The sequence below is a fragment of the Poromitra crassiceps genome, assembly GCF_964638095.1.
Source record: "Poromitra crassiceps genome assembly, chromosome: 19".
In the NCBI taxonomy this organism is placed as follows: domain Eukaryota; kingdom Metazoa; phylum Chordata; class Actinopteri; order Beryciformes; family Melamphaidae; genus Poromitra; species Poromitra crassiceps.
The window spans coordinates 11,985,651-11,998,913 of NC_139646.1; the positions used below are offsets into that span (position 1 = coordinate 11,985,651).

The 13,263-nt window shown below is 42.3% G+C and overlaps 1 protein-coding gene across 4 annotated transcripts in view; it reads left to right on the forward strand.

Moving 5' to 3' along the window:
- The window catches only part of inpp4b (inositol polyphosphate-4-phosphatase type II B), a 175,035-nt gene that overhangs the window by 155,959 nt on the left and 5,813 nt on the right, over positions 1–13,263 (forward strand). For all 4 annotated transcript variants that reach the window (XM_083655610.1, XM_083655613.1, XM_083655611.1 and 1 more), the window contains 5 exons: positions 2,139–2,265; positions 3,594–3,734; positions 4,492–4,589; positions 6,125–6,237; positions 10,721–10,875. In XM_083655610.1, coding sequence (XP_083511736.1) covers positions 2,139–2,265; positions 3,594–3,734; positions 4,492–4,589; positions 6,125–6,237; positions 10,721–10,875 — 634 coding nt within the window. The remainder of the gene's footprint in view (positions 1–2,138; positions 2,266–3,593; positions 3,735–4,491; positions 4,590–6,124; positions 6,238–10,720; positions 10,876–13,263) is intronic.

The window sequence follows — 13,263 nt, forward strand, 5'->3', positions numbered from 1 at the left end:
TTGTGACTAATCAAATCAAGAGCCTAGGTGATATTGCCACACAAAAATATGGTGATCTCTTGAAATCCAACTGGGAAAGTAAGATCCAACAGTTACGTCACAATATTGAATTCTGGAATACATTACCAATCTCTCTAGTTGGCCGCATTAATGCCATCAAAATGGTTACACTCCCTAGATCTCTATACATGTTTCAATGCCTACCCCTCTACATACCATTATATTATCCCTAGATCTCTATACATGTTTCAATGCCTACCCCTCTACATACCATTATATTATCCCTAGATCTCTATACATGTTTCAATGCCTACCCCTCTACATACCATTATATTATCCCTAGATCTCTATACATGTTTCAATGCCTACCCCTCTACATACCATTATATTATCCCTAGATCTCTATACATGTTTCAATGCCTACCCCTCTACATACCATTATATTATCCCTAGATCTCTATACATGTTTCAATGCCTACCCCTCTACATACCATTATATTATCCCTAGATCTCTATACATGTTTCAATGCCTACCCCTCTACATACCATTATATTATCCCTAGATCTCTATACATGTTTCAATGCCTACCCCTCTACATACCATTATATTATCCCTAGATCTCTATACATGTTTCAATGCCTACCCCTCTACATACCATTATATTATCCCTAGATCTCTATACATGTTTCAATGCCTACCCCTCTACATACCATTATATTATTTTAAGAATATCAGCATTTATTTGGAACAATATTAAAGCGGCCAGGATATAAAGAAAAATGCAAGGATAGGCTACAAGGAGGTTTCGGCCTCTCTCAATTTCAATACTACTATTGGGCTGCAAACTTGAGAGTTTTGTCCCTCTGGCGCAAAAGCCTATCAGCTGACCCCGCTGTAATGTCTGCAGCCTCCTGGCTTCAGATCGAACAGGCACATCCCTGCTCTTTTCAACAACCTTGCCAAGGTTAACATTCCATCATCCTTTCCCAACCTGCCCAAAGTCTACAAGGATAGTCCTATCTGCAAAAACCATGCCTTTCCTCCCGGTTTAGATGATTCCACCTTTCCCAGCTGGAAAGACAAAGGCATAGCCACTATCGGTGACCTATATATTGGAGGGGAACCTGGTATCTTTTCAACAACTGCAACAGTCCTAGCCTACCAGGAACGCCCTTTTTACCTAGGACTCACATACAGACACCACGGGGATATTTTGTAACACCCATGTTAACACTACGTGGAATATTGCCTTTTTGTGCTCCACGCTCTATGAAAATGACATGACTGCAACATAAGACCTGCTTAGTTCCCCAAAGCTGTTTTCCCACATGCGTACCGGAAAATTACTTGTAAGTCAATATCGGACATTTCCCTTCACACTTCGGCTCGCGCATGTGGGAATCTATCAGCGAAATTGCCTGTATGTTGGGGGGCGGGGGGAGGGGGGCGCTTGTATGCATGTAGAGAAAGCAAATGCACGAAGCGAAATGTGGAAGTAGTTTGCTTTGATGTGCGCGAATGATTAGATGATGCACTTTGAAGAAGTTGGGATCCGTGTCTGAGATAAATAGTTGCTGGTTCGATGTTTATCCGTTCACCTGCGTCGCGTTGAAGCACTTTTTACAGACTGGCTTCATTTGATGTGTCCGGGCTTGCCTTGCCTTCGGAAATCAGCACGCCCACACATGAAGCTGACATAGGCTACCGCTCTTATTATCACAAGATCATTTCGCCAGTTTGCTTTAATGTGCGCGAATGATTAGATTATGCCCGCTGGAACATTAAGCAACGTGTGTAGGCTACACCTCGCCCATGAGAGAAGGACCGCTGTCGCGGAAAATGACTGGACCCGTTTCCCACTTGGTCTCCCTTAAGAGCATACCGCTCTTCTGACTGGCTCGAAACTGGTGAAATGTCGGCGACGACGGGGTCGCGCTTATACCGGAAAACGACTTTCCCACATGCAGGCATTAGACCACGTTCCGGTCATTTAGCGGTACAAAGCGCATGTGGGAAAACGGCTCAATTGCATTCATCATCCAGCTAACAACACCCTGTACTGTAGATCTGCATCACTGCGACTGCGTGATGAACAAGAATGAAATGACTATGACCTTGCTGTGTTGTGCTGTTTAAGGTGAAGAGATTGGCATGCTGGAGGACATGGAGGTTGGAATCTCAGACCTGCACAGAGTTATGTTCAAGATCACAGAGGCCAAAACAGACGAACTCACCGACCTCCAGCCCTTAGTCTGTGGCCGACGGTGAGACATCATCCCTTTCTCCTGTGTTTAAAGATGTTTTTGTGCTTTAATCAAAAAAATAGTCTCCTTATGTAATGGCATAATCCAAAGAAGTGGCTGCTTAGTTTCAGAACAGTTTATCCTGTTGACAACACTGAGATGACCATCTGCCTTGTTGACACATGCGACGGGCCACCCTTAAAAATTACGAATAGGTCATTCCAAACAGCTGTTACTTGGAAGCCCTCCTCTCCTCCCTACGGCCCTTCAGAGTTGTCACTACGAACGGGAAGTGACTTGACAGGTTGTAGGGCGTAAATGTACCCTGACTCTGACAGGTGTGTACAGTATGATGTATTAGGTACTCAGGGGCAACCATCTCTGTTTGTTTTTGTCTAGTGTCCAATTAAGGTACAGTATGCAGTGCAGTGTTTTAGGCCCCAAGGGAAATGAAGTGCAGTGTGTGCTCATACAACAGGCAGTACAAGAAGTCAAACGAGCATCAACCAACTGGAGGTTGGACGAATTTGATGTATTAAATATTTTGTTCAAATATTTTGTGCTTCCACAGTACTATGATGTTGGTTTCACTCACTCTTTTGGATCTGAAAGGAATCTTGGGTTCTTAAATGAATAATGAGACAGGGCGGGAAGGGTAGTAGGTGTATAGACCCTTTTCACAGCACCCGTTTTGAGGTGGTAAAGCAGGTGTAACCAATAGCATTAATGATGGTTCCATTCCATTTAGTTGTTCCAGTGCCAGGGCCCTCAATAATGTCACTGGTTACACCTGCTTTACTTCCAGCTGTACCACCTCAAATTGGTTGCTGTGAAAAGCGCCTACTGATGCGTCAAGCGGAGTGCAAGACTGGAGCAACACAGTCTCAAAGTAGAACATCTTTATACCAGTGCATTTCGTCTCCTCACTGGCCAGTGATCTTCTGATTTGTGTGTGTGTGTGTGTGTGTGTGTGTGTGTGTGTGTGTGTGTGTGTGTGTGTGTGTGTGTGTGTGTGTGTGAATCTGCATGCAGTATGGACATACACATAAGTAAACACATAGATATAGCCTACATACTGTATTGTACACACACTTCTCCCTTCTCTCTCCCTATCTGTCTATCTATCCAGCTATCTATCTCACACACACTTACATTCTCTCATACCGCACATACAACAATTATTCACTCTTATCGCAGCTTCCGCTGGCCTGTCTGAGGTGTCATTCCGCACAACATTCCAAACCAGCTAACCATCAAATTAGACAGCAATGAAGCATATCACCTTCCTGTTAATGTTTCTCCCAACTTTCCCCTTCCTTTTGTCTTTCTCCTTACTTCCTTCCATTCAGAGACCACTTCACTGTCGAAGTGCCAATACCACGGCTTGCGTTCCAGACTTTGCCAGAAGAGATTAAGGAGGGCAAGCCTTTACGAATATTCCCGGTGCTGTTTAACGTGGGCATCAACGAACAGCAAACGATAGCAGAGAGGTACTGCAGAGGCTCTTAGTTCAATTTCAAGATCAGCCACAATGCCACACTAATGGACAACCACTCTGTACAGGAACCTGTGAACCCAGGCCAGTAAGGTCTCCAGGTGCTCAGTATAAGAGAAAGCGCTGTAGCCACAAATGGCTTATCTAACAAAGACATCGCACACAGATAGAGTGAATAATTATAAATTACATTAAATAATGGGTAGGGGGAGTGGCTAGGGTGATGTGGGTGGTGGAGGGAGGCATGGTCAGGAAGGAGGCGGAGCTAGGGAATAGGGGCCGTAGCTAGGGATAGGCAGGTCGTAGGGAGTCGGGGTTCGAGGGGTGCGTAGGGGGAATGTGCATGTCAATGCGGATTATTGGCCTTGGTGGAGGTCTGCGTTTTCCGAGTGCACTTCTAGCTCAATGATAATTTAGTGAGGAAGGCTCTGTGTTCTAATAGTGTCCTCATTTTCCCCCACCATGGCTAAGTATTGTGTACAACATGTAACCATAAGTCTATATTGTAGATTGTATTGTACCTCTTTTATGTAAATAATTTAAGTTGAACATGTGTTGGGTTGTTTTTAAATGCAAAAACATAATTATATTTCCATCTGTATTTATTTGTATGTTGTTTTTCTGCTGAATGCACCATTTTCTGCTATGCATAATTGTCATATTGAAAGAAAAAAGTTTTACTGACTCTCTTGGTGATGTCTAAATGTTCCACTCTCCCATAACTGGCCTTATTCTCTCTGTCACCCGGTCAGGTTTGGAGACATCTCCCTACAAGAAAGAATAAACCAGAAGAATTTTGAGATTTTAGAAGCCTATTACAAATCACTGAGTGAAAAGGTGCCACTAGAATGTAAGTCCACAAACTGAAATATGTTACATTAAAGTCAAACCATCCAGTTGGTCATCAGGATTCCACAAATGAGTAGGAGTAAGAGTATGAGGAGTGCCCAGTCGAATAGTATTTGCAAATAATTACAGTACTAAAATTTGTTTTTAATATACCGGTACATGTTTTAATATACATGTAGTGCCATATATGGGTGCGGTTTACCACATCGGACCAATTTATATATTGTTCAATCAGGAGACAGGAGAGACAAGTGAAATAACTAAAGATAATTGTTTATTATAACAGATGATACAGTGAAAATTAAGTCTTGACAAGAAGGTCTTTGGCACTTAAGGTGCGTTCACAGTTCACACCGACCTATTAAAGTTTTTCGCTGGAATCGAGTTTACATACAAAGTCAATGCAAACGAGCGATTGAGCGTATATTCGCCCGGGAGAAAAATCGCTGGGCGTCCGAGCGACAGAGACAGAGCGATAGGGCGAAAATTTGCTCGTCGCCCGAGATGAAATATCCCAACTCGAGCGAGTTGGGATATCACTGTTCAACGCTGATTGGCTGCCGTGTGAGAGTGAGCCAAGGATCACACTGGCTTTGAACAAACCGCTGGTTTATTGTGTGGCAACAAACCGCATTGACAGCTGATTGACAGGCTGACAGCTGACATGAAGTAAAGTCTGTACTACCCGGTATAGAGCTCGCGTTAGGAGCACGCTGATAGGCTTAGCTTGTAAACAACTACGGTGGCTCGTAGTGGACAAACATCATAACATTGCGTAACGTTATAGCCCCCAGATGTCCGTCAATTCTTGTGCCTGTTGACGAGCGATTTAAACACAGCGACAGAGCGATTCCAAAGGGTTGAATCGAGCGACAGAGAGAAAAATAAATATCTCGGTGTGAACACAGCTTCAGACTCTACAGGGAGATTTTAACATTGAGGGGCACCAGCCCTGAGCAACAGCAAGATAAATCCCCCAGGGGGAGTCCAGACACTGGTGGTGGTGGTGGCTGATGATTCTGCGAAGACTGGGCAGTGACGGGGAGGTGGAGGGGTGCGCATGACCGCAGCATGAACGGACTAAAGTGGAGAGAGAGAAACATAAAGACAGCAGCAAGATGATAGGCTAATTGAGGGCCCCTAGCAAATGACAGCAAGACAATTATGAGTGAGCATGTGTGAGAGTTGTGAATGGCAGGATGGTATGAGAAGTGAAACTACAGGCCTAAGCATGCAAAAGAGTCTTCCTGTCTGAACTCTCGCTAAAAGCTGCATTTATCAGCAAAAACAAAATAAAGAAAATGACAGGTATAATTGATCGTTAACTTTCACATACTTTCTGCACTTGTTTCTGTGTAAATGTTATGACGCCCATTTCATTGTAGTTGTATTGTAGCAAAACCTATCCATGTAGCTAAAGCAGTCTGCAGAAGGATTTTTCAAATTCTATTTTACTGATATCTGCCACCACATCGTGACGTTGTACTCACAATCCATTCCTGACTTGCTCTGTCACTGACATTTTTTCCTGTACAGGTCTACCATGTTTTCAGACACAGACTGACTTAAAGGGATTACTTGAAAACCTGGGCCAGAATGTAGTCACAAAGAAGAGGAAGAATGTGGAGATACTATGGCTCGCTGGAACGGTGAGCAATCTTTGCTTTTAAAGGGCAGTGCTTTTATAGACATTTTTCATCCTCAACCAGGTGTGAGGCAGGACCTTGGCACACCTATTCTTGTCTTGTCTCGAGCCAATGGGACGCAAAGAGGTCAAAGCCTTTCAAAGAAACCCAGGGAGTGCAGGAGTTTATTTTTGACCATCCATCCCCAACAAGCAATACAATTTTCCCTCAACTGTGTTAATGCAGTTTATGTCATGTATTATTATTATTACTATTACTGTTATTGTTATTATTAGTATGTCTTGCATAACAAAGGTACTGTTGGATCTGGTTCTGATGAGATGAATGAAGAGTCTGGCCGACACGCAGTTTGATGTAAACAGAATAGCTTTATTCTCAAACAGCAAATACTGGTATCGAACACAACGCTGCAGACGCTGAGGAGACGAGAAAGGCCGAAAATGGTCAAGTCTAGTTCTCTGGGCTGAACACACAGTTTTTATGCCCTCGGTGTTACACGCCTAGTAAATGATGTCACAGTTGCTATACACAGGAAAGGAAGGATCTGGAGCACACGGGTCACTGGTGAAATGGTTTCTTTTTTAATAGGCTAAGTGCACTTAGCCTATTAAAAAAGAAACCATTTCACCAGTGACCCGTGTGCTCCAGATCCTTCCTTTCCTGTGATTATCCTCCTGTTCTGAGAAGCACCGTCCTCCCTCTGCGGGGGAGCTGAAGCGCAAGAGATTCCTTTCGTCACAGTTGCTATCTTTGCCCTAAAAGGCTTTGTTTTTTCATTAAATGCCAAATGGTCGGTATGGATGTCTGGGCTGCGACTCGGCGCCAATGGTTGACACCTCCTAAGCCCATCCATCAACACATCCTGCTTTAGGATAATAAAATGCCATCTGGAGATCATCTTGTTTATCCGTGAACCCCTTTTTTGACTGTCATTTCGTTATGGCGAGTTTACTCTAGGTCAGAGGTCACCAGGATGCTCCTATTTCAATTGCATTCCTATAGACCCTCTGCCCTCAGCCCGAGTGGCCTCCAAGCTGGTCAGTGTGGCCTTGTTCAGTCAGATGCTAAAAAGGAGTTTATTCTGAATTTAATATATTGTAACTATTTCACATAATCATATTTCATAATTAGTATGAAATATACAGCAGTACGTTTGTTCTGTTAATGCTAAGCCCATTTTGCAAAATCAGTCTAATATGACATATTGATCTTTCTTTCTTTTTCTTTTCTTTTTTTTGGTAATTGTTTTTCTTTTCTCCCATTTTTCTCCACAATTGTACATGGCCAATTCCCCCTGCTGTCCCGGCCGTTGCTCCACCCCCTCTGCCGATCTGGGGAGAGTTGTAGACTAGCACATGCTTCCTCCGATACATGTGCAGTTGCCTGACGTCCTGATATCACCGTGTTAGTATTGTTCCCGGACCATCATTTTTTCCTAGTATGGGCAGGGATAACCAAGCCCCGAACTCATTTGATTGGTCGCCGCAACTGCTTCATCCTGAAAACGTGTGGCAAATTAAAAAAATTGTTTAAGATTAGGGTGTGAAAAAGGTGCAGCTCAGGGTGTGCTCGGTCCTGTGGTTTAATGGGTAAGGTGCTTGCCTTCATCCACGCCTGAGGACATTTCCTTTCTGTCAGGTGAGGAAGAAAGTGGTAGTGATGCCGATAGTGATGATGCTGGTGAGCAAGATTATGAAAGTGCTAGTGAGAGCCCCAGCTCTGACTTCTCTGAGTTCCCTCCCCCCTCAATGAGTGAGTCACAGACTGAAATGCCTTTCCAGGTATTTTCAAGCAAGAGATGATCGCGTCCGAATCAAGATGATAATAAACGGATAGACATCCACCACCTTCTATCACCATCACCAACCATCACCTTCGTAATGACTCTCTCTTTGCGTCCTTAAAGTTGCCACCTGGAATGCTCGTGGTATTCAGTCAAGTGCGTTTAGAAAAGAAAAAATTAAATATCTTCACAACACCGTGCACATTTTGTGCACTCAAGAACTGAGACTGAAAACGAAAATGTAATTAATATGTGGCAGAAGGGGAAATGCGTGTTATAGGGGAAGATAACGCTGATGGGTTAGGTATTTTCTTTAAAACCCACGATGTTGAGATTTGTAGGAGAAGAGATATTATTCCAGGCAGACTTCTCATGCTTGATTGTTTTCTCATGGGTGAAGAATATTGTATTATTAATCATATTTACACTGCTCCATGTACAGTAGTACTGTACATGTACAGTAGTACAGTAGTTAAGCGCCTTGGGTTCCTTGAAAGGCGCTATATAAATCTAAGCTATTATTTATTATTATTATTATTATAGTAGTCGAAAGAAAACCCGGCTATTTAAAAGACTTAGAGAATTATTGTGGGTTTGGGTACAGGATTATTTTATGTGGTGATTTTAATACGTAACTGAAGAGAATGACCGGTTCTGCCGCTCGGCTTTTAAATTGCGGCTAGAGGGTAAATTATTAAAATAAATCTGTGAAGAAGTCAATTTAACTGATTTAACTTTAACTGACAGATTTTATAATGGAATTAAAACATGAAATTCAACTATTTGAATATTATAGAGAAAACAAGTATTAAATAATGAGAAATATTAAAATATAGGATGAAAGATTTCTTTACATTTAAATGCAAAGAATTAAATAAATTCAGCCTCACCAACAAGGCCCGGAAACCCCTTCCACCAAGGACCCCCCCCCCCCAACCCCCCCCCCCCCCCCCCCCCCCCCACACCACCTCCTGAACTCAGCTGAACCCCTCCTGACGGCCTGCCCACTGAATTTGATCAATTGTGCATTGACGAAGCTCACGTCAATGTATAATGAAGGTTTGCACAGTGGCTCTATGGGAGACTTATTTTATCAAGGGGTTTTATTTTTATTGTTTAAAAAGGATATTGATGCTGATATTGATAATTATAGACACCTGACCATTATGAATACTGATTATAAAATAGTAGCTAAGGTAATTATGAATAGATTAAATTATATTTTAGATGAAATTATAGATAAAGAACAAACGTGCAATCAAAGGACGAGTGATGTGGGACAATCTTAGTACTTTAAGAGAAAAAATACATAAACCTGAAAATGAAAGAAGGTTCTACATCATTGGTCTTGAGCAGAAAAAAGCTTTTGACTACATTTCTAGAGACTATCTGTGGTCTATCTGGACTATCTGTGGTGAAAGCATACAGCTTTCCAGATGAGTTTGTTCATATGGTCAAGTGTCTACCACAGGGCTATTCAACTGGCGATGAGTTTTTTAGATTTCTTTTAGATTTTTACAATTAAACCTCATTTACTTATTACACACGACTGGTTGTTTTTCAGATGTGATCTAGCTAAAGTGAGCCAAACAAGTCAGATCCACTATAAATGTTTTTCAGGAGATGCTGTGATGTAGCCACAAGAAAGGTGCAATATTAATGTTTTTCAGGAGATGGCGCTGTGATGTAGCTAATCAAGAAAGATGCATTATAAATGGTTTTTCAGGAGATGTGTGCTGTAGCTAGCTAGGTTCTAAACAAGAAATATGGTTAAAATGTTTACAGTAGTTTTCCTTTCTTGCTGCAGTACAATGTTACAATGCTGTGAGACGTAGCTAAACACAAAAGATGCAATATTAATAGTTTTTCATGAGTTACTCAGTATTTAATACTTTGCTAGGTTCTAAACAAGAAAGAATGTTTACAGTTGTTTTCCTTTCCTGATGCACTATAAATGTTTACAATGCTGTGGTGTAGCTAAGAGAGGTCAGAATTGACCAAATTATATTTCAAATGGCTGGCATGTGTTGTAGGATATTTAGATTTGTTTCAAATGTGTTTACTTTTGGGGCTTTAACACAGCTTTTGTTGCACAGAAATTAAGCACTTTTAAATTAAAATTAAGCTACTTTTGCAATGTAGTGAAATGCAAGTTTTGACAATTGTGGTGGCGCGTTATGTCAAGTGTACATATAATGGGATTAATAGCTCGGGGAACGGTCCGGCCCCTGGCCCCTTAGGTTTCTGACAATGTGGCCCCCTGAACAATTTCGTTGAATAGCCCTGGTCTACAGTATATGTAAAAGCAAGTGTGCGTGTAAATGTTAATGGTGTTTTGACTGAATCTGAGCGTGGGGTGAAACAGGGCTGTCCCTGGAGAGCTCGCCCATACATTTCAGTCATAAGTCCTTTAATCAAAATAATAAATTCAGATGGCCTTGATTTCTGGCACGAGTGTGCGGCACATGCTCAAGTTGGCAGCCCTTGCATATGCCGATGACGTCACTGTGATCATTAAAAATCAACACACACACACGCACACAAGAATTTTCCAGGGCCATCAATAAAGTGCTATCTTATCTTAACGTCTGTCAGGAAATTACAATGGTGGTGCCAGGGGCGTTCCCTTTCCCTCAACTTTTCTTGACAAAACAAAGGAACTTAAGGCCAAATAAAACCTTCTTGTCTCCGGGGTTCCTCCAGATCTGCCGAAGGTTGAATGGCATCAGATTCACCAGCTGTAAAAGTGCCAAAGACCGGACATCCATGTCTGTCACCCTAGAGCAGTGTGCGCTCCTACGCGATGAACACCAGCTCGGCAAGGATTACTTCATCCGTGCTCTGGACTGTATGCGGAGGTAAGGCACAAATAAAACACTGTCATGACAAATATGGGTGCAAGTTATTATTCCAGCCAATCACAAACATACATTTTGAAGATTTGGAACGATATTCTTAAATCAATTGGTAGAAAGAGACATGCTACTCCAAATGTCTGGTTAGAGTAACAACCTGCACCCACAACAACTGTACGTGAACGGACACATCGAAGTCCATTTTGCCTGCACCTGCACCTCCCAGTTCATCACCAGTAGCTGTGGCTCTGTAAACATCCCCATATGTTGCTTCCACAAATGCCATATTTCTACCCACAGTCATAGGCATTCCTGCATGTACTGTATCATGTACTGTATCATATTTCTACCCACAGTCATAGGCATTCCTGCATGTACTGTATCATGTTTCTGCTTGCCAGCAGGGTAAGCATCTCCATCTAAATCATCTCAATTGTAGATTACATGTGAACAACTTGAAAGAAATAGTCAAGTCAAGTTTATTTGTATAGCCCTAATTCACAAGCAGCATGTCTCAGAGAAACTTTACAGAGAATGTCTCTAGCTTGGTCTAGGCAATTTCGTCGACGAAAACTATGATGAAAAACGTTAGTCGACTACCTATTTTCACTGGTGAAAACTAGACTTTAACTACATAAAAACAAAGTTGTGATGACAAAAGCTACTGTATGAGGAAATCTATTGACATTTTCGTCAATAAAAACTAGACTAAAATGTTAGGGAGGGACGAGTTGAAAAGAGATCCAATCAGAGGAGAAGAAGCAGAAGCTAAGCAGTTAAATCTGTGTCTGTGTTGCACGTTCAAACCTTAACCATTCCAGAATAACAGATTAATCGATCTTTCCAATGAGTTAATAAATAGAAAGAGAAGAGAGAAAAGAGTAAAGGCTCCAGGCGCGAGGGGGGCGCTCGGCAAATATGACATCATCGCGCTGGGCACGTCGAGGAGTGAGACCTAATGGCTAATCTACAGCCTAACCTACCCGCACCTTAGCCTGAACTACCTAGCAACCAAAGACAATCTATTCTAAACTAATCAACCAAAGAAAATCTGATCTACAGTAGAACCTAGGTGCCTAGCCAAGACTATCCTAACCTACCATCAGTAGGCCAAGGCTGAGGGCTTTGACCCTTTATGCTTCAATTCTGTATCGAGTATTTCTTGGTTGAGGAACCAAGAAATACTCTATACAGAATTGAAGATTTGTTTGGAATTGGTTTGTTGGTTGGTTTGAATAAAGATGACGAAAGCGTTGATTGGCGTGATAATATCAAGTCCAACAACACCCTTGCTATGAATTATTTAACATAAACTCCAGTGTTATGAGCTGTTCTCAACTCTGCCACCAGCTATAATGGCAATTTAAAAGCTGCACTTTGATGCTTTGAGGGTGTGGCATCATGAAAATGTCTCATTTGAAGCCACAAATGATAGATGCAACAACAACAACAACAACAACAACAACAACAACAACAACAACAACAACAACAAACCACTGATTGAGGAACCTGCAGTTTCTCAGTAGCTTTAGTCTCCTCCATTGAATCCAGCCATCAGGTCATTTGATGCACTCTCTGTCTACGACTGCACTGAAATCTCCTGCTCATCTGCATGTCTTTCTTTTTCTCCTCATTACCCAAGAGAGGCGTGAAGATCCCACAGCCATTAATCTTACCTCAGGATGTTATGGTACTCATATTGCATGCATTTCTTATAGGAACCTTTGACCTAGCAATTCAATCAGTTATGCGTTTCTGGTGACTCAAAACTCTGAGGGACTGCTCGGTATAATGTGATTCAACTTTCACTGTTAGATAAAGCAAGTAGCTGTTACAATGACAGAATATATAACTTGGAGGGTAGCAATTATACTAAGGCCAAAAGGCCAATGCCCCGAGTGTGGCCGTAATGTCCATTCTAAAATGTACTATCCACAAGGCCAGGTTGGCATGTCCCAATCTGGGCACCCAGAGTCAATCAGTCCGAGGACTAATATGATTCTGGGATAGACGGACGATATTTTGGGGTTTCCGCTGTATAGTGGATGTCTGCGTCAAGACATCCGCTTGCGTGCACCGTGGTTATTGTTTACAGTCTAATTTATGCGAGAATTGAGTTGGAGCTGATCGATTGTAGGTCCAGACGACATTTTGGCTAATAATAATAACTAGAAATCTTGTGTGCTGGATGTGCGCTTGATTTCTAGGGTGGAGACTCTGGAGATGATGCACCATGGCTGCAGTTATGGAAATGGCCCGCTGTGCAGGCTCGCAGACGCAGTTTGCACGCTGCGTGGGCTTGCATACACAGGCAGCTCGGGGGCAGCGTGGCCTCGCCTGCACAATTGCCCAACTGCACATTTAGTTGCTCGAGTGACATCACTAATGACA